Genomic DNA, 27614 nt, shown 5'->3' on the forward strand with positions numbered 1-27614 from the left:
GGTCGGTGGAAAAGCGGAGGCGGGGTTTTTGCATTGTCAGGGCGATACAGGGGAATCAACCATCGGCGACGAAGAAACTGGATTTTACGCGGCCTGTGGGATTGGTTTATGCCTAGGAGACGAATACAGTAAAGTTACAAAGTATCTATTCCCAAAAATTGTGATTATTACAAATTTAGGTCACCGTTATACCGGAGCGACCTGCATATTTGGTCAACGTTTTATGACTCGAGTAATGTCCGTTTAAGGCTAGCTAGTAGCATGTTTCGTTATAAACAGTAAAGGAATGCTAACGCCTTTTAGCCATTATTTCAACCAACTGGTAAATGTTAGCAGTAACTGATTCCTTACGGTAAACCGTTCATATCATATATTGCCCAATCAACGTGACTTCACGTTGGTTAATGGAAGCCTAGCTCGTCCGTTAGCTGCTTTTAGAAATGTACATTGAAACGTGTTAGCAGGACTGGATACGAAGGCGCTCACTGACCGAGACACAACATCTTGTTGTTCTTCAACAGGCCTCCCACGTGGTCTATCCGCGTTACCTTCTGCAGGGAGACTTTCATGTAAGTGCTTATTGTGATGTATTGTCTATCTAAGTCAATGTTAGCGTTCGTTGGGCTGTCAGTTGATTATTTTAAGAATATGTGCAATTAAATACTTAATGATGGCATTTATCTCCCCCTTTCCAGGATGAAAGCTTTTGACTAGAGCTGGTTTGGTCAGGAAGAATACTAACAGGAGACCAGGAAGGAAGTAGAGCATAACTTTGAGGTGCAATGGCTTACTCTAGCTACAGCAACCTTAGCAGGGCTCAGCTTACCTTTGAGTACCTGCACACAAACTCGTAAGTATAATCAGTTTACATGTTCATTTCAACTCAAAGCTTAAACAGAACCAGACTTATTTGATTTGTTTGAAGTCTTAAGTTTTTAATGCAGATTAAATGCATCCCACCAGAAAAGGAAGACATTTTACTCTAACTTAATTAGGGCTACTACTAAAGAATATTTTTGCAAATCGATTAGCATGTTAATTATTTTTTCAAGTAAGCTATTAACAATCAGATAGCAAAAGGTTACGTAAAGATTTTTCTTGTGAAATTAATTCAGGTTATACTAAAACTTATTTATTTATGTATATATATTATTTATTTATTTTTTTTTACAGTTTTGATATAATTACTGTTTGAGCTGAAACAATCTGCTTAATCGATTATTCAAATAATTGTCAACTAATCTAGTAATCGATTAATCTTTAACTGGAGCATAGAGACCCTAAAGCCAGGCATACACTGTGCGATTTTTTTCAGTTGTTGCACACAGCTACAGCGCATACTGTATGTTCTCACATTGTGCAGCACAACGCTCTGATGCTATCTACCTACTCACACTGTGCGTCTAAGAACCACGTCGGACTGAGCTCCGCATTGAGATGGTGCTTCTCAAGCTCGTTTTACAGAAAGATTTCCATACACTTGCACCCCGCCATGCTTCTGTGTTTTTGTCTGAGAGGAAGAATAAGAATCCTTGTTTGCACATGCTAACTGAGCGATTTGAATACGACAATCAAACATGTTTGATTTTCTCCCGACCTCACAATTCCTGATTGGGAGGTGGTCATGAGAAGCTGATTGCTCCTTGTTCGCCCCTGTACACTACACGATAGTGCTGAATTCGGCCTGGTTGGAAAATTCTCACACAACTGGAAAGTCGCCCTGAAAAGGGAAAAAAAATCGCACAGTGTAAGCCCGGCTTAAACCATGCCTTTAGTTGACGAGCAAACCAATTACAGTAATAATTATATAAAAATGCATAAAAAATATGCCTTTAAGATGAAAAAATACCTTTTTGTCTGTTAATATGCTTTATCCAGAACTCCTCAAGAGGAAAGGTTTTTGTTTCGGTTTAATTTCGTAAAAATAAATATTCTTCAAGGAACCTGTTAGAATAATTGTATATAAATGTATCAGTGTAGTGTTATAATGCATAAAGCTGTGTGCTAAGTGCATGTAATCATAGCCACCTTTTCTAAAGTACACTGTGATTTGTGGACTTGCTTTTGGGGAGGTTATGGTTGATTTACAAGCAGCACTAAACGTGCTGCAACAAGTTAAACTTTGACTGAACCCTGAGATTTAGAGGACATATTTACTGAGACTGCGAGCCTGATTTCAATAAATTGCGAGGAGGACGCAGAGACCGCCAGAGTGCTGTGGAGATCTCTAACTGTGTGGTCCCTTACTACTTTTCTCGCGAGTAAAACTTAACTAAATGTCTCTGTGCCTTTTTCTTTCCCTGTATGTATGTATGTATGATGTTTTAGGTGCTTAGACCTGGAAGACCCTTTGGCTGTTCAAGATCAATCTAAAAAAAGATTGATCAATTCACAAAAAATAATCATTAGTTGCAGCCCTAATTACTGCTCTAAGCGGGTCTGTCTGTCAGTTAAAGGTGTGTTTTACTGTCTCCGTACACCAGTAGACGATTAATCGATGACTAAATTAGTCTATGATTTTTTCAATAATCGATTTATTCGATTAATTGTTCTAGTCCTAAACATAATAGAGGAGAGATTGCGATGAAGAAGTGGAAGTTTTTTTTATTTATTGTAGGCTAGTCCAAAAGAAAACGTTAATTTTGTGTGAGCTCAGAGTCTGGTAGAAGCATGTTTGAAGCTCTACACTGTTTGGAGTGCAGACAGTTATGCATATATTTCAACTTTATAACACAAATCCAAATTTAGGCTTTTCCAACAAGCCCCATTTCCATCTTGATTTAGTTTGTGCACAAGCTCTTCTCTGATGTTTAGAATATTGTTTTAAAAGTGCAGCTGTTTTCAAGTTAATTTCAAAATTTGAAACTCTTACCTTGTAAATATACATTAACTAAAACATTATGAACACCTAACGAGGGCGGTTATACCGAAGGGCCTAATTTTAGCAAAAACAAAAGGCTGTGAGGTCAAATAATGATTCTGCCAAGACAATTTGTTGGAAAGTTAAGTGGAGGGAAAGTCATATCGAATAAGGATTTCTTCAGAAGATTTTAAGGCAAGAGCAAGGCAAAATTTTAATGTATTGATACAGTCATTTAATCAATAGATGCTGAACAAATAGTTTGCTTACTGTATAGATCTTTTACAAAGAGTTAAATGGGTATTATTTATGTAATTATAATTTTTTAAATAGCAATATTTTGTTTTATGTTTTTATTAGCTGAAGGCTATGATAATAAAAAAGCAGGAAAAGATGCATCACTCTGTTTAGTTCATTTGGGTTTGACTGCTCAAGTAAATTAACTTTTCAATTATGTCAATGAAATATTACAGTAGCAGCCACTCAAAATGGCCCTTTCCAGTCAAAAGCCAGTGGAATCGCATCAAAATCCCCTCCAACTTCCAGCCACTGGCCTTCTCATGGGCGTGCATATTTCTTTACTCTCACTCCACCATTTCACTGAATTAAAGGGTCTGAACAGGAAATAACACTTCTGTTTCGATCTGCATGTCTGCAAGGGCAAAGAAAGAATATTTTGGTACAAAGATCTATGCTTAAAAAGGAATTGTAGAGGACCAGTCAAGGACCAGCCAAGAGCCCATCAAGGAAAGTGGTTATATTTTGAATGGCTACTACTGTATATGTCTGAGCCTTATGTTTCGGAAATATTTGAAATGTGTTTAAATGTTCAGAGGCACACCTCTGAAATAAAGAGGCAAAATAATAATAACATTAATATGTTGCCAACCAAGTATTTGTTTGACACATTGCACAGTGTCACTACTTTTGATCTTGCTTGCATAAAATGATGATAATCAGGTGTACAAAGACTTTACTGCAAATTTAGAAAAGGAAGCCAGTTAATTATTATTAGAGCAAAGTCCCCTGTAACTTATTTTTTAACTAATACATTTATTATGTTTTCTTAGAACAACCCACGAGTTTTTGTTTGGCGCATTAGCTGAGCTTGTCGACAACTCAAGGTAACCACAATATTTGACAACTTGCTTTATAGTTACTGAAAAATGACGCTGCCAAGATAACTTATTTTTCTGACTGTTTCCTTTTTTTCTTTCTCTACAGAGATGCCAGTGCAACCAGAATAGACATCTACACTGGTAGATTTATAAATATTTTCTCAGTGTTAGACATTGAATTGCTCACAGATATTATCTAATAATTGCTGTGTCTATGTTATTATTCCAGAGAAACGACAAGAGCTCCGTGGTGGTTTTATGCTATGCTTCCTAGATGATGGCATTGGAATGGACCCAAGTAAGCAGGACTTTAATTTGATGGCTTGGCTTTAAGTATTTTATTCTATTTGCTGTGTTTCCAAAATATCTTGTTTTTAACAGTTGAGGCAACCCACGTGATCCAGTTTGGAAAGTCAAACAAACGTTCTCCAGAATCCACTCACATTGGCCAGTACGGAAATGGATTAAAATCGTGAGTCCTTTACTTTCATCTTTTTGTATGATATTCATATAATGCATTTGGCACACATGTGTCTGGTATGTTACGTGGTATTTGTTTCTGTTGTTCCAGGGGCTCAATGCGAATTGGGAAAGACTTTATCTTATTCACAAAAAAGGAAAAGACACTAACCTGTCTTTTCCTATCAAGGACTTTCCATGAAGAAGAAGGGCTCGATGAGGTCAGAGTCCCCCTTTTTTTTCTTCTTTTATTAATTTTTTGACTTGAATGAATGACGGGGAATGGTTTTGTTAAAACCTTAGGGGAGCCTAGTGGTTAGGGCATAGAGCTTGCAGTCCTAAGGTTGTGAGTTTAAAACCCTTTCCTGCCGACTGCCACTCTATCTCTCTGAGCAAGACCCTTAACTCCTGATTGCTCCTCCTGGGTTAAATCCAGAGGTACATTTCTCCAATGTGAGATCAATGAAGTTCAGCTGTTATTATCAATTAGAGAGCAAAATAAACATAATCTCAAGTATATTAAACTTCTTTCACTCTCGGTTCATCAACCATAGAGTGAAAAAAATCCCACACGCACAGGGAACTGCAGCTCAGTGGGCGCACCCGTTCTTCCTGGGTGTGCTCGGGATCTCACCACAACGCTGTTCTACTTAAATGCGAGTTTCTGTATGGCGCCCTCTCTCGCAGATGGCTACACTCTCGAAGGTGCCTCTGCTCCGGCTGATTTTCTCCTCACGCAAAGCAAAATTGATTTTGACATTTGAGGAGGAGACATATCTACTGTGAGCCCAGTCCTGATTGGCCTATACAGACATAATCACAACTGAAGTAGTGTCAGGAAGACTTTGACTGACAGCTTTATCTTATAAGTGAAGATGACGGCTGGAGGTGAGACTGTGGGTCTTTACATTATTTCCTGTATGTGGGGTAGGTGGAATTCCCAGCAGTTCTCCCTGAAAAAACACTAATGTTCCTCAGTAAACAGTGCTATACTTCCTGTGTGATTGTTTCTTTAATTGGATCATTAAAAAAAATTTAAATAGTAAGTTCATGATTATTAACCCAAGGCTCTCAATTTTCCCTTTGTTTAAAAAGCAACCCACTCTGAGCATTAGTTAAGGCAGAATTGTACAGAAAATATGTCTGTGTTTTGCATTGAAGAGTCTAGAGCATCAGCGGTCAGGAACCAGAACCCCTTTAAGTTGTTTTATGCCAGCTTTTGAAAACATGGTCTTCACTTGTATTAGTACAGCTTTCTCACAGCAGTTAAAACAGAGGTTCTCTGTGGTAACTGTGTTTGAGGAAGGAAACTTGTTCACACACTACTCTATGCAAGGTGAGAAATGTGATAATTCCATCACGGCATTGCATGTACAAAACAAAACGCAGAAGTTTGCTTTGTCAGGCTTAAACTATTAAAATCTTTCTTTTGTAGGTTGCTTTGGATAGAAGTGTCAGGCTAATTAGTAACAAAAGCTTTTCTGAAATGATAATGACTGGGAGCAGTGTGAGCTCTGTTGGGAGTGGTTACATTTGGATAACAGTTCACCTTTGTTTTTAAAGCTTTGTAACTATATCAAAGTCTTAACACAACTGGTACAACAGTGAACAAACTAACTGTTGTTAAATTTAGTACAGTAGGAAAAAATTAAATGCCTAAGTGTTTTGGATATTATTTAAAGGAATAGTACACCCAAAACATGATTAGCCTTCATTTTCTACTCACCCCCATGCTGAACAACACTCTGGAGTACTTTTTTGATATCTCAAATGCATCTGGAGATCTGGGAGGCTTCTTGCTGTCTGCTGACATTCAAATAATGGAGGTCAATGGTGCCCGAGGCAGAAAGGTCCATAAAAGTCCACAAAAAACGTGTCAATATTCCTCCATACTGCTCGTCCAATGTATTCCAAGTGTCCTGAGTGGGTAGCATCCAGAATTTACTCGAAACGAAGTCATTTAGAATGTTTTTACGCTACGGAAGCCGGCAGACCAAACCAGATGAAAGTGCGCATTCAGCGTCTGCTCTGCCAATAATGCAAGCGTAGAAGAAGAAATGTGCTGTTTACCTGTGCAAAGAAAGAAACAACGAAAGAAAAATGTCTGAGGACTTCAGTGTTGAGGAAGAGCATGAGTTCTTTGCCGAGCTGAATGCGCTGGTTTGGTCTGCCGGCTTCCGTAGCGTCGTGAACGCGCATGTGCGCGCTTTCAGGAAGTCCTATACACTACTGTTTATGCTCTAAAAACATTCTAAATGACTTCGTTTCGAGTAAATTCTGGATGCTACCCACTCAGGACACTTGGAATACATTAGACGACCAGTATGGAGGAATATTGACACGTTTTTTGTGGACTTTTATGGACCTTTCTGTCTCAGGCACCATAGACCTCCATTATTTGAATGTCAGCAGACAGCAAGAAGCCTCCCAGATCTCCAGATACATTTGAGATATCAAAAAAGTACTCCAGGGTGTTGTTCAGCATGGGGGTGAGTAGAAAATGAAGGCTAATCATGTTTTGGGTGTACTATTCCTTTAAGACCACTGTACCGTATTTTCACGACCATAAGGCGCACCGGACTAAAAGGCGCACTCTCAGTTATGTGTCCCATTTCTGTATTTAACACACACATAAGGCGCACCGGACTATAGGGCGCGTTTTTTATATACAGGTACATGTCCTCTACTACCTTTAAATACCTCTACTGCGTATTTAAAAATACAGCGGGGGCAAAACTGAGTATGACTGTGCTTTATTCATGTATTTATTACAAAGTATTAATCAAACCTGGCAGCTGGCCGTGAGACAGACACATCGCAGATGACACAGCGCTGTGGTCACTCCTAAATTAACTTAAAATCCTGAAACCTGCCGACGGAATATGTTCGCTTTTATTACCGGTATCCTGGTGCCTGCAGCTAAAATTATTTAGATGAAAAACACCTGCCAGCAGCCGCGGTGAACGAAAGGATTTCTCCTGTCGGCGCACCGCTGGTATGTGGGGGTCTGAGCGCCTCCGACAGAAATAGATAATCTGGATGAACTGACTGCAATTATGAAGTTTTCAGGTGGACTTTCTCACTTAAAAACATATTAAAACTACTTTATTCCAACTGATCACAGCAAATATAGCTGCAAGATTTAGATTATTTAGATGAAAAAACACCTGCCAGCCACCGCGCTGAAGAGGAGGAGACGCGCCCACAGGCTGCTGTTGAATTAAGTTTTCAGGTAGAAAAATAGAGCGGAAGCAAACCTGAGTATGATTGTGCTTTATTCATGTATTTATTACAAAGTATTAATCAAACCCATCAAAGTCATCATCCTCTGTTTCTGAATAAAACAGCTGCGCTAAATCAGACATGCCAGTTTCCCCTTCTTCGCTGTCAGAGTCACTTTCCGTGCAGCGCAGCTCCTCAGAAATAATGCCGGCTTTTGCGAAAGCTTGAACAACAGAGCCAGCAGACACGTTAGTCCATCTACAATCCATCCGCAAACGGTGGCGTAACTTGCACGGCGCTGCCTTCCACTTATCCTGAAACTGTGGTCTCAGTCTGTCATCCATCGCTCCCACGCCGCTCGCAGCCTTACTGTGAACGGCCGCTCCACACCGATGTCGAGCGGTGGAAGTTCCTTTGTCAGACCTCCCGGGATAACGGCGAGCACAGCGTTCATTTGATTCATCTTTTTTTCACATCGGCTGTGAAATGGGCACGCAGCGATGGTGATGCGTGGAAAAAAGCACCTGGTCTCCTCACATACACCTGCCTTTCATCATCTCCTCATTCATCCAGCCTTTTTCATTTGCGTTAATATCATATGTCATCAGAGCGCTGTGTCAGTCTCGCTGTCAGCTCCCAGATCAGCTTCTCTGATTGGTTGATGCGGCGCGTCAAGCAGCAAAACTTCAATTTTTCCATCTGAGCAGCAGCAGCGCGTTGGCGGTGCGTCAGATGCTTAAACGCTCCCGACGTGCTGCACCAAAACGCGCTGCAGGACCTTTTGCTGCACCTATATGCGCGTCAACCATTGACTTTGCATGTAAACTCGCTGCTTCTGCTGCACCTGCTGGGTACGGTTCACACCGATGTCGAGCGGTTGAACAGCAAGCACAGCATTCATTTGTTTCCCCATGTTTTTCACATCATCTCCTCAATGAGGTGGTCTCAAAAGTCGCAGTTACAACACACATAAGGCGCACCGCACCATAGGGCGCACCGCACATTTTGAGGAAAAAAAAAGACTTTTAAGTGCGCCTTATAGTCGTGAAAATACGGTATATTCAGTAGTTGGACCACTAATTACATTTGCAAAATGATTACAATATAACCTTCAATTTTGCTTCATGTTTAATGACTTAATTTGATGGGTGACAACTGAAGTATAAAATTGTTTAACTGATATTTTTTCTATGTGCTGAATGCAAACTATACACAGTTTTTATCCTCAAGGGTTAATTTCACCACAAGCTGTTTTAGCTGTTAAAACTTGTCTGTCAGGTGTTTGACCTAATATGACCACACCTGCAGGTGCAGGAGATCCATTTGAGTTAATACATTTTGTTCTATTCACATGAGACATTGATACTGCTGCACCATGGGCATGAAGGAGTGTGGGTGTCTTTGTGACCTTCTGAACTCAAACTTGCCAAAGTAGAACTGACTTTTCCTGCTCTGTGGAGGGCGGGAAGTTCCTAGCCTAAAGCAGACAAAATGTGGATTAAATGTGTAATTTAGTTTGGCCCCGATGAATGAGACATTGGAAAATTGTCGATGAGAACAACCCCCCCTTTTTTTTTCTTTCCTCCAAACCATGTCTGTGCCTGTTGGCCAACGCTCTAACCAATGAGCACCATTGACTGTGATGTAGTAAGCGCGACAGGATGCTGGTGGGGGATTGTAAACAAACAGCCTGTCGGTAAAATGGCTAATACGTCCTCCTTAAAAATGAATGAGCGTAGAGCCTCTTCCTGCTCACGTTTCAACAAAAAACCCAAGTCTAGTCCTTCCAAAACTGATTCCAAAGCTGAGTTAAACGAGAACTGTTCAATAGTTGTTGCCATCTTCCTTGTTGTGCTTTCTCCAGCGTCGCACAGCTTTGTCGTCATGCCCTCAAAACCCTGCGCACTTGGCATCCATAAATTCAAAACGCATCTCTGCGTTGTGATTGGCCCGCTAGTTCTAGGGCCTGGGGCATTGATCGAGGCTAGACCAAACTCGCAGGCAAAAATGAGTTTGGCCACTGGCGGGTGGGGCTAGTTTACTACGCTAGGAAGTTCCTGCAAGGACTTTGATAGTTTGTGCAAAATCAAGGAGTATAAAAACTTTAGCAGTAGTCCTCTTTCTGAGGGTTTGCAGATGCAGCAGATTCGGTGTCATGTCTGCTCGGAAGTTTGTTGGCTCTGGGTGTAAATGCAGGGAGGATCCATCACACACACCTTATAATAGGGCTGAAGTGTTGAGAACAACTGACTATTTCCTCCTGTGAACCCCCTTTTATTACAAAATGCTGCAAATAAGCCATTATACAGTAGCTGTAAGTTATAAACAATTTCAGTGGGAATCTAGAACAGGACCAAAATACGTTGGTATGCTTTGGAGATAAGTTCTCTGATATGGTATGCACAAGTAATTAAAGTTGCGCAAAAACTGTACAACGTTTTCAGTCGTTCCACACAGCTACAGCTCAAACTGTATGACAAATCTGCAGGGTTTAAAAGTTCACAGCTCACAATGTTTGTTCTTACACTGTACTGCCCGGTGCTCTGATCCAATTCAACTGCTCACACTGCATGTCCAAAAACCACATGTGGGACTCGGCGCCGAGAGATGGCGCTGGTCAGACTCGTCAATCTGGAAGAAGAACTACTCCCTTGTTTGACTATGCACAGTGCATGAGGTTCTGCTAAATCGGCTCCTAGATCTGCTTCAACAGCAGGACTGGCCCATGAACACCTTACAACAGCCGACTGAATTTCAGACATTTTTTATTTTCTCCGGACTATGCGATTCCTGATCGGGAGGTGGTCGTGAGAGGCTGATCGACCATCGTTACCCCCTGTGTACTGCACAACGCAGGACGCACTATGGGGCTTAAACTCTGCCCGATCGAAAACATTCTTGCACAATAAGAAATTGGCCTGGAAAGGGCAAAAAATCTTAACGTTTATACCCGGCTTTAGACTTCACGTATGTCAACGATCAAATAACTTACCTGTGACTTATGACCCACGTATGAACATACGCTGATGTACTTGCTGTATGCCAGCGTGTGCCAGTATGCTCATAACTTGTAAAAAACTGACCCAATGTATGCCAGGGTTTTTTGCCAGATTTTTCGTAGGTCAGGTTGTCAAGATGTGACAGGCTTTAATGAGTTGCAGCTGGCACACAGATCCATGCATGATTGTAGAAGTAAGCACTCTTTCATACAAGAGTATAGGTCAACAGACTCTGGACAAGCAAGCTTTTAAGGTCATGAAACAATGACACCATGAAGTGAAACATCTATGGTTTAGGTGGTTGTTTAAAAAAAAAAGCATTTTACTTTTGGCAAATTTGTTCAGCCCTATATTTAATTTTTAATAGCCTTGTATAACTGGTCTGTATGAGTGGTGTATAACTGAATGAGTCCTGAAACTATAATCTACTGAAAGCAGTCTTCTGATGTAGACTTGAAGGTTTTTGAGATCTATGAAAGTTGTCTTACTTGTTCTCATCTTTACCTTCACCCTTTTAAACTTGCTTTTCCTTTGTCATTTTCTTATTCCTTAGTTTCAGTCCTCCTTAACCCTGGGTATTTAAAGCAAACTGTTAAAAGGACCATTAAAATCCATTAGAAACAGATAATATGCAAGAAATGGATGAACTGAACCATTTTTTGTAGCTACCATATAGTTTTTAGAACACGATTGACGCTAAAGTCCCATAGCAGATTGCTAAAGGTTTCTGACCCTGTCATTTCAGGTGATTGTGCCTCTCCCTTCCTGGGATCTGAAAACAAAGGAACCACTGACCTCTGATCCTGAGAAGTATGCAATAGAAACCGAACTTATCTTCAAATACTCCCCTTTTAAAAATGAACAGCAGCTGATGGAGCAGTTCAACAAGATAGAGAGCAGCAGTGGTGCGGACATTTGTATTTTTTGCTTTTGAATAATTGCATAATTCAGTGGAACTGTTAACTTCATCCTCTTTTTTTTTTTTTCAAAGGTACTCTTGTGGTTGTCTATAACCTAAAGCTGATGGACAATGGAGAACCTGAGCTGGATGTGGAGACCGATCACCAGGACATCCTCATGGCTGGGACACCTACTGAAGGAGTGTGAGTTTAGCTAAGCTACCCTTTAGAGACTAACAAAACAACCCACATTATGTGAAAGACATTACGTATTGTATGCCTGTGCTAATTCACATGCTCATGGAAACGACAAGACAGCCTTAAACTAAGAAGTCAGAATTCTGCAAAAAGGGCATACATGTAATAAATGCTGACACAAGCAGCTTTATTTAAAGCACATGTATATAAACTATCCCCCATACACATTTTAAATGTTCTGTGTAAGTGGATTCAATACCATGAAGCCCCCCAATATATCACATGAATGCAAGCCCCTTTTTATTGCTTGTGGCTTTTCTTCACCTTTAGATTCTCTCTTACTGGAATGTGGACCCATTTTTTGTGCTTTTGTGCTTTTTCCACAGAATGTAAACAGCCTATTATTGACATCTTAAGAGAGTACTATTTTCTTCCTTTTTGGGGATAGCAACTTTAGCAAAGCATCTTCAGGTTAATTGCTTCTCTACTAAAGTATTAAACATTGCTTAAGGGAAGTCATTAAATGACTTGGTTTAACACAGTCCTGGATGTTTTCGGACCGCAGTAGCCATATGCTCTAAAATAATGTCAAATTTGGATACCACCACTATCAACACATTATGGAGAAACCTCTTGAAAGAAATAACTGTTGCTCTGGGGCGGTGCAAAGAGGCTTTGAAAAACTTGTAAACGGCTGTGTTTTATACTTCCTCATGTAGTGTAGTGTCATTTGCTTGCAGTTTGTAATGTACACCCCACCCCACCACCCACCCCCAGGCTATCCAGGATGACAAAGATTCCTGGACTAGTGTTGAAACATTTCACCAAAAAAAAAAAAAAGAGGTTTGCTCTGATTTTATCCTGTTTTGTGATTATGGATTCAGTTGTAATCAGTTGCTTGTATTTTCTGAACACCTGCACAGGAAGCCAGAAAGGAGGTCATTCAGGGCATACACTGCTGTACTGTACATCGACCCACGCATGAGGATCTTTATCCAGGGACATAAAGTCAGAACTAAGAGACTCTCCTGCTGCCTCTACAAACCAAGGTAAACTAATCTACCATGCATTGGTATTTAATTATCTTTATCTTGCCTTTACTGAATACATGCTTACTAGTATTTTATTTTTTGAAATAGGGTTTATAAATACTCATCAACACGGTTTAAAACCCGTGCGGAACAAGAAGTGAAAAAAGCAGATCATCTTGCAAAAATAGGTGGGTTTCTGTATTTGATTTATAAAACCGTTGTTTAAAAAAAAAAAAAAAGTTAATCTGACTTATTTTTGCTCCTTATACCAGCTGAAGAGAAGGCGCGGGAAGCGGAGAGTAAGCGTGTAGCAATGGAGACCAGATTAGGAGATGATCTGTCAAAAGAATCAAGGGTAAAAAAAAAAATATTTTGAAGAAATTGTGAAGTCAAATTTGTAAACGAGGCGAGTCGACAAAAAGAAACCCAAACTCCTTTTCGTTAGAAATTAACTTTGCCAACAGATTTTTAACTGCTTAAAAAGAGGATATAATGTTAGCATATTATTGTGATTTAATGTGGGACCTCTACTTGAGTTTCAGATCTGCTTTGATTATTTATGCATTTAAATTTTCTCTTTTATCACCAGAGAATTTTTGGATTTAATTTGTCTGGGTTTTTTTCTGTTTTGAGAAAGTTTGGCATTGATCTGTGTTGGGCTTTTTTGTCATCTTCTTTCTTTGTGTCTTTAGGCAGTTCTGAGGAAAGTCCAGGATTCTGCCATGATGCTGCGAAGGGATGCTGAGATACGAAAGAGAAATCTTGAAGCCAAACAGAGGTACATTGAATTTGGGTTGAGTGCCTAATATATTTACTGAAGCCACATAACATTTAATTGTAGTGTTAGGATTGATGCAGTTGCACGACGCTATGTGCACATTGTGTTTTAAAGACGAATACAAAAAAAGTACATGGTGGTAGGACCATGTAGATGTTTGTTTTATAGACATCTTATTTATCTCTTAATCGAAAAATTAAAGGTGTGTGGCTTATTAGATGGACCTTAATGTTTGCTTATCATTAGAGAAATAAGATATCCATTGAAATCTGTGGTTTGCATTAATATATAATATAAGGCTTTGGTCCGTAATCACATTTCAGCATGAGGAGAGAAAGTGATGAAGACAAAACTAAAACTAAGACAGAACAGAGGAAAGTGTAGAGATTAGGGCTAAATTATTTAGCCATAAATTGAATTTTGGATCTCTTTAATGTTTTTTCCTCCAACCAGTATTCAGATGTTGATATTTCTCTGTATTAAACACAAGCATGTAAATGTTTCAATACAGGGTTTGACTGTGTTCATGACATTGAAAACTTGCTTGTCCAGAGTCCATTGGGGCAGAATTTTACTTTTTTGTAGAAAAGTATTTACTTCTAATAGCATACAAGGATCTGTGTGCTAGCAGCAAACACTTTAAACCTCTTGCTGCATGTAATGGGCTGGAGTGAGATTGGTGTTTTAATCTTGTTCAATCTAATGTGACCACAACTGTGTGCCTATGAGAGTTAATAATTCTGTTTGTGAATTTGCGATTATATTGCAAATGCAGTTGACTGTGCAGCCCTAGTAGAGGGACATATTTTTTCAATGAAACTTTCAGGCCTTTTTTAATGGATTTCAGATTTAGCAAATGGAAGCTTTTCTGCTGTGTTTGCAAACTGATTGTTAATTTTCAGATTAGAAGAACTGTTTCTGCTAGGGTTAGGGTTACTAGCCTTTCTGCTAGTAGATGTACACTATAGGCCAACACTTTTGTAGGAACATCTTATTCGTAGAAACTTTTTAAACAAAACCTTAAAAACTTGTTTATATTTGGTATTTAGGTCCTGTTAGTCAGACAATCTTCCCTTTTTTCCTCAGAGCACTAAAGGAACCCAAGGACTTAAATTTTATATTTGGAGTAAATATTGAGCAGAGGGAGCTGGATGGCATGTTTGTGTACAACTGCTCTCGTCTTATCAAGATGTATGAGAAGACGGGTCCTCAGCTAGAGGGAGGCATGTAAGTTGACACAGTGAGACTTTAGCATCCTGCCACTCTACAATTTAAGTGTTAAAGAAAATGAAACGTGTGCATTTGTGTTTTATCTAAGGGCATGTGGAGGTGTAGTTGGAGTTGTCGACGTCCCATATTTGGTGCTTGAGCCCACCCACAACAAACAGGACTTTGCAGATGCAAAGGAGTACCGGCACTTACTGAAAGCAATGGGAGAGCATTTAGTTCAGTACTGGAGGGACACCAACATTGGTGAGTGGTTTTAATATTTTAGACTGCTGTTTGTATCTTTGGTTATAAACGGAACTGTCTTTTGGGATGAGATTATCTTGTGCAATAGGCACACAGCCGGTCTGACTAAACACCGCCGGACTCCAACCTCGATTTGAGCCGCCTGCTGCTTTTATATTTCTGGCCTCTGGAGATAAAGAATCCTCTTGCACTTTAACATGGTGCTTTTACAAATGTTACTTTTTTTTCAACTTCAGGTCCCAATACAGTTTCTGCCTCTTGGTATAAAAGTTTTTCCAGCATTGTAGTTTGCTGTCTTGCTTTCTTGTGCTTCTAGTGTAAAATATAGAACATTTGTTGTGATTTATAGCTGGCTAGCCTCTCTTCTGTGCTAAATGTGAAAAGAATTTCCTGAACTGATTTGCCCCGTCTTGTGTTTTCTGTTCAGGAAATCCTTTTAGTACTCAATTTAGCCATCCTGTGATATCCGTTGTTTTGATATCTCATGAACTAAATGTTTAAAAAGCTTCACTCTGACAGAACAACCAATGTTTTAGTTTACAGAAAGTTTTCTTTTAAATAGCTTCTTATGCTGTTCTGCTCCTCCTGACTTCATTTTAAACTGCTGACTTATGCTACGAAATATCCCACCTTCAGTCATTTTTTGACGGCAGTAACTTCCAGGAGGTCATTGTTAGTGTAGGTATGATGAGTTGAATGATCTAAATTGGTTGGGTTTTTCAATCGATGTTACCACACATCAAACAGAAAATCAAATTTCAGACCGTTTTTTTCCTTTGTACGTTTAGTTTTTTACTTTAAATTCCTTGTTGTAATGGCATTTTGTCTATAACGAGACTGATATATATAAAAAAAGCTGCTTAATTCCAGTTAAAAAAAAAGTTGGAGAGGGCTGTTTCCTTTTGGATTATTTAATAAGTAGCTATATTAGATTGTAATGAATTGTTTTTTGTTTTTGTTTTTTGCAGCCCAAAAAGGCATTGCGAAGTTCTGGGATGAGTTTGGATATCTGTCTGCCGGTTGGTCTTCTCCCCCATCCTCAGAGCTGAGATACAAGAGGCGCCGTGCCATGGAGATACCGATCACTATTCAGTGTGGTAAGCTTCACGTTCCAGGTTCAGCACTCTCCGGTCTTAACAGACATAGGACGAAGACCCATAATGAAACAGTTGATTTCTGTAACCATAATAGTCAAGATTGCAGCTGCAATGTAGTGATGTTTAAATTACACCTTTTATTATGTCTCAAAAGAGCTGTCTGTATCTTTAAAACATCTGGCTGCTGTAAGAGCTTTTCTGTTCTAAAAAGCCGTTTTTCCTTCAGTCGTTGTTTTCTGATTGGTTCTAAACTGTTTCCGTTGACTCTGTTTGTCCTGTCTTTGAAATTGGGCTCAAGCCACTCCTTTCCAGACTGATCTGCTGTGTACATGGCAAATTTTAGTCTGTTGGGTTTCTCTGAGCTCATACGGTAGGTTGAAACTTACTTGACATACGGTTCTGTGTTTTGTTTTCAGATAAGTGTTTGAAGTGGAGAACGCTGCCTTTCCAGATGGATGCAGTTGACAAACGCTACCCTGACAGTTGGGTGTGTCTCATGAACCCTGATGGCGCTCAGGACAGGTACAGTTTATTGGACATGACAAAACATCTCATTTCAAGTTATTAGTCAAATAGTTCATCTCACACGCCTCTCCATGAAACCATTGACTGTTTCTACCAAAGATATTTAGATTTGTTCATTATTCTTTCTTTTTCTTGTTTTATGTCAAAGATGTGAAGCTCCAGAACAGAAACAAAATTTTCCTGTCGGTGTATTAAAGAAAGAAAAACAAACAGTTGAAGACAAACAGAAAGAGCTAGCAGAGAAAATCAGAGCGCAGAAGGAAAAACTAGAAGCCTTACAGGTATTTTTATTTATTTTTTTTAACCTTCTTGTCTATTCTCTTATGTGAATACCTCCATCTAAATATTCAATGTCTTTCGGTTAGAAAACCAGCACAATTAAATCTGCAGCAGACATCAAAAAGCTCCCACTTGAAGTCAGTATGAAACCCACAGAGACCTCAGGTCAGGTAAGAGTCTCATCGTAATTAGGTTCCTTCCACCCACCCACATTTTGAGAGACCGTTTTTGAGAAATTGGACTGTAAAGTAAAAATGATTGCACAACATGTTTGCTGTCTCATACACAGTTCATGCTTCATCCATCCTAACAAGACAGAATGTATTTTTAAGGTTCTCTTTTTTTTTTTTCTTCCTTTTTTAGATAGCTATTGGCAATTATTGTGATTTTACTAGTAGTGAGGTGTGTATCAGCAACTGCAGGAAAACCCACTTTGAAAGTAAATGGATTTGAACGTTCTACCTTCAGATGTATTTCAAAGGTTTTTCTAAGTGTTGTGAATAATTTATACCTATTGGAGTTGTTGTGATAATAGAATGTCAAATCTGATATTTATAGCCAGGAATATATTTGATAGTTAATGCCATTTTTGATTTCACAGAGATAAAAGATGACAAAGGTGTGAAAATATTTAAATTGAAATATAAAACTCATCTTTTTTTTTTTTTTTTATCTCAATATTGAGTATATGTTCTTACCAGAATCCCAGATGCAAGTTGAATAGGTGTGCAATAAATGTATAATACAGAACCTTAAATATATTTTCCAATTTGACAATAGTTCAAGATTTTCTTTAAAGTTTATTTTTCTTTAAATTTGCTGATAATCAAGATACATAAAATGAACAACAGAAAAAATATGTAAGCAACTCTTGTTTTTAGTGTTGATACAAAAATAATGTATCTGCATACACATTGCAAAAACAATCTAGAAACAAGTAAAAATGTCTTAAACTAAGTGTATATACCCTTAATTTGAGTAGGTTAATAAAAGGATTGCCAATGGAATTTGTATTTTTACTCTTAAGATAAGATGATTAGCTAAGATTCACATGAAATAAAACAATACAAAAGTTTTTCTTTTAGTGTAAATTGTCTTGTACCATTGGCAAAGTGTCTCACCACTCAATTATCAATTTAAGAAAAAAGGCACTTAATTTAAGAAAAAAAATCACTTATTTAATTTACAATTTTTGAGACCCTAGTCCCAATATTTAAAGGTAGTTATAAGCTTCTTTAAGGGGTTTTAAATTCATTAGTTTTATTTATGCAAAAATTTTAATTTTATATTTCTTCACTCCTTTTGGTTACTTGTTTAGACGACTAGGTCTTCTGAAAGGTCTGCAACACGCCCACGCTCTCCGCCTCTCCCAGCTCACCTGAAGAACGCTCCGAGTGTCCCTCCATCACGTACAGCTTCTCAGCGTCCCACCCGAGCATCTGCAGCTCCTCCTACACCTCCTAAGTCAGAACCATCCAGGACCAGAGCTGCAGCGAAGACCCCTCAAGCTGCTGCGAAGACCCCTCAAGCTGCTGCAAAGCCTAGCCCAAAAGCCTCTGCTAGAACACCTCCATCCAGTCGCAGCTCGAGGGTAAATGAGGGCTTTAGGTACCCTACAGGTTTTCTTGGATTTCCCTTCAGAGATCTAAAATAGTTGGCTTTCTCCTTCCACAGGCCTCTACCAAAGCATCATCTGTCAAACCAACTCCTACTGGACAGCGCAAGAGGATAATTGAGGAGGAGGAGGAAAGTGAGGAGGAGGAGGAAGAAGAAGAAGAAGAAGAAGAGGAGGAAGAAGAAGAGCAAGACAGTGAAGAGGAGGTTGAAGAAGAACCCCAAACAAAGAAATCCAAGATGGCCACAGCTGCTGCCTCTGTGCGTGGTAAAATGGTGGAGAAAGCCCTGCCTCCAAAACGGGGGAGGTTGGACGAGGTAATTATACTAAGTTTTTGGAATTGTAATGAAAGCATCTCTAGATTGTGTTAAAAATATTTCATGCATAACGGGTTCTAAACACTTAGATGACAAACAGCTACCAATGATAGCTTTTTCTTCTATATGTAGGTGGTTAATTTTCCTGAAATCACTAAAAAAAGTTTATAACATTGTTACTGAGACAAACTGTTAAGTATATATTATAATTGAGGGGCTGTTGGCCTAGTGGTTATGGCAGTGCGCTTGTGCTCTGAGAAGGTTGCAAGTATCCTGTTCGATCCCCACAGCCTACACCCTGGGTCTCTGAGCAAGACCCTTAACCCCACACTGCCCCCTGGGCACCGCACAATCGCAACCCACTGCTTCCCAAAGGGATGGGTTAAATGCAGAGGTAAATTTCTTCAGTGTGAGATCAATAAAGTTCAGTTATTATTAAGGGTGATATTAGAAGAGAATAAACATTGTAAAACCCCAAAAATGATGGTTTGCACCAGGTGAAAGGACTTTACTAAACTAATTTATGCCAAAATATAGTTGATCATTATATTTAAATGGGACTTTTATCTGTTGCTAACCATAATCAACACCTTGCAAGAAGGTTTGGGGGGAGAAAAACTCAGTCTTTCTGCATGGAGTTTGCATGTTCTCCCTGTGCAAGTGTTGGTTCTCTCCAGGTACACCGGCTTCCTCCCACAGTCCAAAAACATGACTATTAGGTAGGTTCTGGGTACCGAACTTCGGTTCTTTTATGGTACCGACCGAAATGCTTCGGTTCTACAGAGTATCGAAACATGCCTAGTCTTTCGGTACCAAGTTTCGGTGATTGGCTGTAACACTTAACGTGATTGCGTCATCCAGGAAAAATACACAGGTGGTCACGCCTACAGCCAGGGTTCATGTGTATCTGTTGTGAACTGTTTGCGAGCGTCGTGGAACCCCTTTAAAATGCCCCCCAGGTCAAAAGTGTGGCTTCACTTTATTAAGACTGATGCCAATAGTGCGCAATGCAATACATCGTGCACGGAAACAATTTAAGAGCAGAAAGTTGCTCGGTGTTTGACTGCAAGAAGAGCGGACCGCAGCCAGGGCGACCATCCTCCTCTCAGCAGCCCATGGGCAGTGCAAAGCCAGAGCGGAGTTAATCATGCTGCTTTCAAACTGGACGCATTAGGAGCAGCAAAATCGCGTCTGCTGCTTCCTTTTGGATGCTTGTACCAGCTTCTGACACGCGGCTGAAGAAGCTTTGCTGCTCTGGCTGCGCGGTCAAAAAGTGGCTCTGATGCGCGTTGGGCGGAGCTACTCTATCCTTTATTTGCCTTGCAGCTATATTTGCTGTGATCAGTGGGAATAAAGTAGTTTTATTATGTTTTTAAGTGGGAAAATCCACCTAAAAACTTAATCAGTGCAGTCAGTTCATCCATATCAGCCTTCCAATATTATTTCTGTCGGAGCCGCTCAGACCTCCCCATACCATCAGTACGCTGTCAATAGGATCCCATTCAACGGGCTTGTTTGTCAGACATGGTAATTTTTCTAAAGGAAAACTGCTAAGTAAAAAGGTCCTCACAATGTAACAGTGAATATTAGAGACTGAATTTTTTTTTTAATGTAAGAGGAAAAATGTAAATGGAAAAATCAGAGCTTAAAATAAAACTCAAGATTTGTACTTTTTTATGTTGTGTAATTTTCTTTTTCTTCGAATTGATATTATAAAACTGGTATCGAAAAAAGTATCGTTCAGGAACCGGTATCGAAGTGAAGGTATCGGTATTGGTACCGGAACCGGAAATTTTTGAACAATACCCAGCCCTACTATTAGGTTAAATGGCTTTGCCTTGACTCTCCTTATGGAGTGATTGTGTGCGTGAATGTTTGTTTGTCCTGTTTGTCTCTATGTTGTCCTGCGATGTGACCTGTCCAGGATGTACCCAACCTCTTGCCCATAGACAGCTGGAGATAGGCACCAGCACTCCTTGCAACCCCAGCTGGGATAAAGCATGACAGAAAATGCATGAAATGGATGGATGCAGGGTTTTTTTTGGTTTTTTTCTGCATACCGTATTTTCACGACCATAAGGCGCACCGGACTAAAAGGCGCACTCTCGGTTATGTGTCCCATTTCTGTATTTAACACACACATAAGGCGCACCGGACTATAGGGCGCGTTTTTTATATACAGGTACATGTCCTCTACTACCTTTAAATACCTCTACTGCGTATTTAAAAATACAGCGGGGGCAAAACTGAGTATTACTGTGCTTTATTCATGTATTTATTACAAAGTATTAATCAAACCTGGCAGCTGGCCGTGAGACAGACACATCGCAGATGACACAGCGCTGTGGTCACTCCTAAATTAACTTAAAATCCTGAAACCTGCCGACGGAATATGTTCGCTTTTATTACCGGTATCCTGGTGCCTGCAGTTTAAATTATTTAGATGAAAAACACCTGCCAGCAGCCGCGGTGAGGCTGCTGATGAATGGATTTACTGTCGGTGCACCGCTGGTATGTGGGGGTCTGAGCGGCTCCGACAGAAATGGATAATCTGGATGAACTGACTGCAATTATGAAGTTTTCAGGTGGACTTTCTCACTTAAAAACATATTAAAACTACTTTATTCCCACTGATCACAGCAAATATAGCTGCAAGATTTAGATTATTTAGATGAAAAAACACCTGCCAGCCACTGCGCTGAAGAGGAGGAGACCCGCCCAGAGGCTGCTGTTGAATTAAGTTTTCAGGTAGAAAAATAGAGCGGGAGCAAAACTGAGTATGATTGTGCTTTATTCATGTATTTATTACAAAGTATTAATCAAACCCATCAAAGTCATCATCCTCTGTTTCTGAATAAAACAGCTGCGCTAAATCAGACATGCCAGTTTCCCCTTCTTCGCTGTCAGTCACTTTCCGTGCAGCGCAGCTCCTCAGAAATAATGCCGGCTTTTGCGAAAGCTTGAACAACAGAGCCAGCAGACACGTTAGTCCATCTACAATCCATCCGCAAACGGTGGCATAACTTGCCCGGCGCTGCGTTCCACTTATCCTGAAACTGTGGTCTCCGTCTGTCATCCATCGCTCCCACGCCGCTCGCAGCCTTACTTTGAACGGCCGCTTCACACCGATGTCGAGCGGTTGAAGTTCCTTTGTCAGACCCCCGGGATAACGGCGAGCACAGCGTTCATTTGATTCACCTTTTTTTCACATCGGCTGTGAGATGGGCACGCAGCAATGGTGATGCGTGGAAAAAACCACCTAGTCTTCTCAGATACACCTGCCTCAGCCACGCATCCACCCAGCCTTTTTCATTTGCGTTAATATCATATGTCATCAGAGTGCTGTGTCTGTCTCGCTGTCAGCTCCCAGATCTGCTTCTCTGATTGGTTGATGCGGCGCGTCCAGCAGCAAAACATCAATTTTTCCATCTCGAGCAGCAGCAGGGCGTTGGCGGCGCTTCAGATGCTTAAAGGCTCCCGACGTGCTGCACCAAAACGCGCTGCGGGACCTTTTGCTGCACCTATACGCGCGTCAACCATTTACTTTGCATGTAAACTCGCTGCTTCTGCTGCACCTGCTGGGTCCGGTTCACACCGATGTCGAGCGGTTGAACAGCGAGCACAGCATTCATTTGTTTCCCCATGTTTTTCACATCAGCTGTGAGATGGGCACGCATGGAGTTACATATTAACAGCGATGGTGAGGGGTGGAAAAAAAAAACACCTGGTCTCCTTACATTCAGCCACTCTTTCATCATCTCCTCAATGAGGTGGTCTCAAAAGTCGCAGTTACAACACACATAGGGCGCACCGCACCATAGGGCGCACCGCACATTTTGAGGGAAAAAAAAGACGTTTAAGTGCGCCTTATAGTCGTGAAAATACGGTAATTACTGCTCCAAGTTGTTTTTTCTTGAAGTGAATGGCATGTTTTAGGCTCTTTATACTCCAGATAACTATTTAATCAGTTCCTGATTTAGTCAACAATTATTAATAATCAATTAAAAGTTTCAGCCCTAATATTATCCATGAACATGTATATCACTTAATGATGAGCTTTTGCTCATCTTTGGCTTTATGTAGATTCAATCAAATTTCCATGTTTAGAGCCTGGAAGCATCTGCAAAACATCTTATTGTCTGGGCATGGACTCTTCTTCATTAGATGGGTTGTAGAGACTTCTACCGGTCAACTAAGTCTCCAGTCAGAACCCCTGTACTATTGACCTTGCAGGATAAAACACACACTCAGCCTGAGAAGAAAGGAATATCCACTCCTACACGGCAGCAGCCACCTGCACCAACCTCTGTCCCCAAAGCTGCTCCCACACAGCAGCAGGGGGATAAAGAGAAGGTATCTTTAAAGGGCACCCTAACTACTTCCTTCTCACCATTTCTAGGAATCAAGTAGTTTTTTTTTTCAACTAATACAGGTGTCTTCTCTGATTAACCTTCTCTCTTTTCATGATCACCCTACATTATGTTTGTTTTTTAACCTCTACCACTCTTCTTTATGCTTCTGCATGCTAGGTTCGACCAATCAGCACTATTGATTTTCATCCCTCTGTCTTCTTGGTAAACCGTTATTTCTAGTACTTTAATAGTAATGTGTTTTTGTTTCAGGCCTCTGAGAAAACCGCGTCTAAGGAACCAGAGAATGACACTAAAAATGCACAGAAAGGTGAGATGTTGTATATTAAACTGTCAAGTATATTAAAAAAAATCGGCTTTTCCTACTAATGTCATGTTCTTACAGACAAGGGTCTTCTGGTTGAAGTGCGTGTCAATAAGGAGTGGTTTACTGGTAAAGTTATTGCTGTGGAGGCGAATAAACAGAGCATTCGCTGGAAAGTCAAATTTGACTATGTACCTCGGGCCACCCCCAAAGACAGATGGTGAGATGTTGTCTTTTTTTATTTTAAGAACTTTGATTTATTCCACAGAAAATAACTTTAGCTTTTTCTAAAGGGTGTTCAAAGGCAGCGATGAAGTACGGTTGATGAGGCCACCATCTCCAAACTCTCAGACCCCCGACACCCAGCAAGAGACTGAGAAAGGTTCAGCCCCCATGGAACCCGATACGACTCAGCCTGGAACCAGCAGAGAGGTGACGGACAGCCTAGTCGCCATGTTGAGGTGAGACTCTTGATTCACATAGAAACAATGTTTGTTTTTTTTCACACAAGAAGATTTTATTGTATTCAACAACTTGGGCTAAAGGACAATGAAGTTCCTTCTAAGATTTGAATATTACTGGTCAATGTAAAAGGATCTCTGATTGAAGATACCACCCCCCATTTAGATGCTATTTCACTGTAAGGTTGGGTGATATTTAAAAATGTTCCAACCTATATTCTTCAGTCCAACAAATGGCGATGGATGATCTATTCGTTCAAGTCACTGTTTGCAAAGATAAGCATCCCTTCAGAGCGCATTTTCTGCACTGCTAGTAATATTTTTCACCACCTGCGCAGAATTCTAAAACCCAATAAGTAAATTTTATGTTTCATCCAGTGGAAATAGTTTCCCGTTTTCCAGTTGTTCTGAATTTGATCGTTATTCATTCATCTGAATCGGAAAATCTAACAGACTGAAAGCTAGGGTGGAGATTTTTATAAATTTTTTTATGGAAATCTCACATCTTTAGTGGAGGAAAGTAATTACCTTTTTTATTTTCTTGTTGTTTAATTTTGTATTTGTCGTGTTAAAATCAAACTGCCTCTCTGGTTGTGGTTCGGCTGTATAAAAACTGCCCGTCTCTGGTTTGGATCAGGTTTTTCTTTATGTCTCAAGTTTAAGTAGATAAATCGCTGCTGCATGGTGGCATTGGCGGAAAAAAAGCTGCAGCTGGAAGGATTTTGTTTATACTATTATTATTTAAAAACAGCATTAGGTTTTCTTTTTTATTTATTTATTTTTGTTCTCTGTCATGAGCCTTGGGTCCAAAAAAGAAACAAAAAATTGCTCTTTTTAAGGAAAATATCATTGAAGGGCTTAGTTTATCCTCAATGAAATCGATGAAATGGTTGATAGATTTACTTCGTTGTATAGATTAGGTTCTGATAGAAAAGGGGTAAAAGGATTATGGATTATGGTCCTCAGGAAGAACCACAATGCTATCAAAGCATTCTGGAGGCTCCACCAAATACGAGATACTATAATACTAGGCCTAAAATATTGCATGTGGAATCATAAATATGTTGTAAATCCACATCCCTTTCCTAGGATATCCACAGTCATGTCTGTTCATGTTTCAGGACGATGCTGCGTTATTTCTTCCCTCCTGCTTTTCGGATTCCCAAAGACGATGTCAACAGCATGACTGCCGAGGAGCTGATGGCATTTCCTTTGGTGAGATACATGATACAACAAGCATGAGTCTCTTGTTTTATTCCAAAAAACTGATCAGAAACATGGATATGTCTAATTAGACAAAGCTGTAGTCTGATAAATCATTTAACCCAGGACCTCCAAAATATACAAAGTCACATATTACATTTACATACAATAGATTTTTTAGCAATCTGTATTGTGACTTTTCCTTCTCTGTTTACTTTATTTATAAATATCAGTGTAGACTGAAATAATGAATATTAAGGAAAACCAACATTTGTTTAGAAAGATGTATATGCAATTTAAAAAATACAGATTTAAGCCACTCTGGAATGTGATGCTTATGATTTTAAGATTTCCTGATCTGATTTTGGACTTTATTTAAAAAAAAACACACACAGTTCATACCAAGGCGGTGGTTCTGACCCCAACTAAAGTGTTTCCCCCCCCTCTCTTTAGAAAGAGTATTTCCAGCAGTATGAATCGGGTCTCCAGTCACTGTGTAACTCGTACCAGAGCAGAGCTGATGCCAGGGCCAAAGCTGTGGAGGAAAAGAACAACAACACTGAGCTCAAACTGAAGGAAGCAGATGAAAAACTTCAAAAACTACGAACCAACATCGTAGCACTTCTACAGAAAGTGCAAGAGGTATGGTGTGCCAGCCTGTTGTACATGATTGTTTCTCACGTTACATGTTTGGTTAGTTTTACTGTTGAAAACTCAAGTATTTTCTTCTTTTTCTTTCTTGACATTTTCAGGACATTGATATAAACACAGATGATGAACTTGATGCATATATAGAGGACCTCCTTACCAAAGGTGACTAAAAAGGACTGGATTGGCCAAATAACAGAAGGTCAAACAAATAAAAAAGTAATAAAAAAGAGAGTATTCAACTCGAGTGTTGCTAACTTCGACTCACAAGGACCGCTACTTCTGTTCAGCGATCCCAGATTATTTGGGGATGTAATCACTTCTCAATCTCTCCACATCTTAAAACCTAAGTTTGGTTGATTTCTGTATTGTCGGTTAGCTCTGTGGTTTTTCTTAGTCCTTTTTATAAATATATATATATGCTTATAGACTGTGTCTATCGGTTTAAAAGATGTTATTACCGCTTAACATCGTAAAGTGTGAAGGTTAATGGTTTTTATATGTGCAGCCGCGTTATAAGCTACACTTGTTTTTCATTTGGTCATCCATCAGGTGGGTGTTACAAACTGTAAGTTGCTGCACAGCAAGTCCAAAAAATCCCTTCTCTATACAATAACTTTTAGTTTTATACACTAAGACAAGCATCAGCGTCTCTGGTTATAATTGTTCATCCTGGTTAGAAAACCAAGTTAAAGCGTGAGATGTTACATCCACCAAGAAGAACTACCAGCTTGGTTTTTATCAGTGGAAATGTTCCTTCAGAGCTTCTACATTCTCCCTTTTGATTGTTCTTTGTTCCTTTTTAAGCAAAAAGCTAAATGTCTGTTTATTATTTAGTGGCTGTGTTCTTCATTTTGAAAAGATTTTTAAGATGTCATGGAGATGTTTTATTAAACGGTGCATGCCTTTTCAGTCTAATCGAAACAAGTGTTTGTGTATTTTTGACCAACTTTACTTACAACAATAAAACCGGTCCCAGATCATTTCACTTTTATCTCCCTGTGTTCGATGCATCATTTTGTTTTTTTTAGCAGCTTACCCCTGACTTCCACCTTTATGTAATGTTGCCATTGTTATACATTTTATTGCATTATATTTTGTTTCCGACCATACATTCTGTATATTGTAGCACAAAGCAGTTTTATCAGATGGTGTTAGAAAAAAATTGACACACGTTTTGAGAAGTTGGTCATTGATTTGTTTTCAGCTCCTTCTATTCTGATGCCCCTAAATAAAATGCAATGCAATGCACTTGACTGTCTTTATTGAATCAACCTGTTGTTGTAGAACCCAATTTTTATCTGGTCCAAATCCGATGAAGGTAATCTCTCAAAGTACACAAAGGAGGATACACAGTTAAGTATTAACAGTATTTATTCCAAAAAAGTTACCGGTAAACAAAAAAAAAAAAGACCCACTGGACTTTGTTTCCTATTTTTAAGACATTCCCATCCAGTAAAAGCTTCCTGGATGGGAACGTCTTCAAACTTGGAAATTAGTTCCAGTTTTGTTTTTTTTTTTTTGTTTTTTTTTTTTTTACTTTTTTGGAATGACTGACCTGGATGACAGAGAATCTTCACCAGCTTATTCCAGTAATGTTTCACAAATCATTGATACAAGCACAAATTACAGAGGAAGATCTTACCATCTATCGGGCTGAAAAAGCAAAGAGTTTGCACCCTTTCCCTTTTTATCTAAAGGTCAGTCAGCATGTCTCCCTCCCAAAGCAACCCAGCCTAAAGTGTTGCCACATAAGAT

General features: G+C 39.6%; 1 protein-coding gene across 4 annotated transcripts; it reads left to right on the plus strand.

The window, feature by feature from the left end:
• morc2 (MORC family CW-type zinc finger 2) lies at nucleotides 1-27099 on the plus strand. Of its 4 annotated transcripts, none has more exons than XM_038290027.1 (29): nucleotides 1-141; nucleotides 522-569; nucleotides 696-850; nucleotides 3931-3984; nucleotides 4085-4119; nucleotides 4208-4276; nucleotides 4360-4450; nucleotides 4550-4658; nucleotides 11404-11563; nucleotides 11650-11761; nucleotides 12679-12804; nucleotides 12895-12974; nucleotides 13059-13141; nucleotides 13479-13564; nucleotides 14651-14791; nucleotides 14883-15037; nucleotides 16006-16134; nucleotides 16551-16656; nucleotides 16808-16940; nucleotides 17025-17108; nucleotides 18257-18529; nucleotides 18613-18870; nucleotides 23104-23223; nucleotides 23493-23550; nucleotides 23626-23764; nucleotides 23838-24005; nucleotides 25127-25220; nucleotides 25662-25850; nucleotides 25961-27099. In XM_038290027.1, exons 3-29 carry the CDS (start codon nucleotides 783-785, stop codon nucleotides 26027-26029), a joined length of 3189 nt encoding a protein of 1062 aa, XP_038145955.1. In that variant the 5' UTR covers nucleotides 1-141; nucleotides 522-569; nucleotides 696-782; the 3' UTR covers nucleotides 26030-27099. The 4 variants fall into 4 exon arrangements, with proteins under 4 accessions (XP_038145955.1, XP_038145958.1, XP_038145956.1 ...); XM_038290028.1 differs by having other exon boundaries at nucleotides 19-128; XM_038290030.1 differs by lacking the exon at nucleotides 23104-23223 and having other exon boundaries at nucleotides 2-141.
• Nucleotides 27100-27614: the final 515 nt, after the last annotated feature.

The sequence above is a fragment of the Cyprinodon tularosa genome, unplaced genomic scaffold, assembly GCF_016077235.1.
Source record: "Cyprinodon tularosa strain WSP-4 unplaced genomic scaffold, ASM1607723v1 ctg275, whole genome shotgun sequence".
Classification (NCBI taxonomy): Eukaryota; Metazoa; Chordata; class Actinopteri; order Cyprinodontiformes; family Cyprinodontidae; genus Cyprinodon; species Cyprinodon tularosa.

Coding starts and splice junctions, on each gene's coding strand:
- morc2 (XM_038290027.1), top strand. CDS start 783: ATGGCTTACTCTAGCTACAGCAACCTTAGCAGGGCTCAGCTTACCTTT. Junction 851..3,930: donor GAGTACCTGCACACAAACTC/GTAAGTATAATC, acceptor ATGTTTTCTTAG/AACAACCCACGAGTTTTTGT. Junction 18,871..23,103: donor AACGGGGGAGGTTGGACGAG/GTAATTATACTA, acceptor TTGACCTTGCAG/GATAAAACACACACTCAGCC.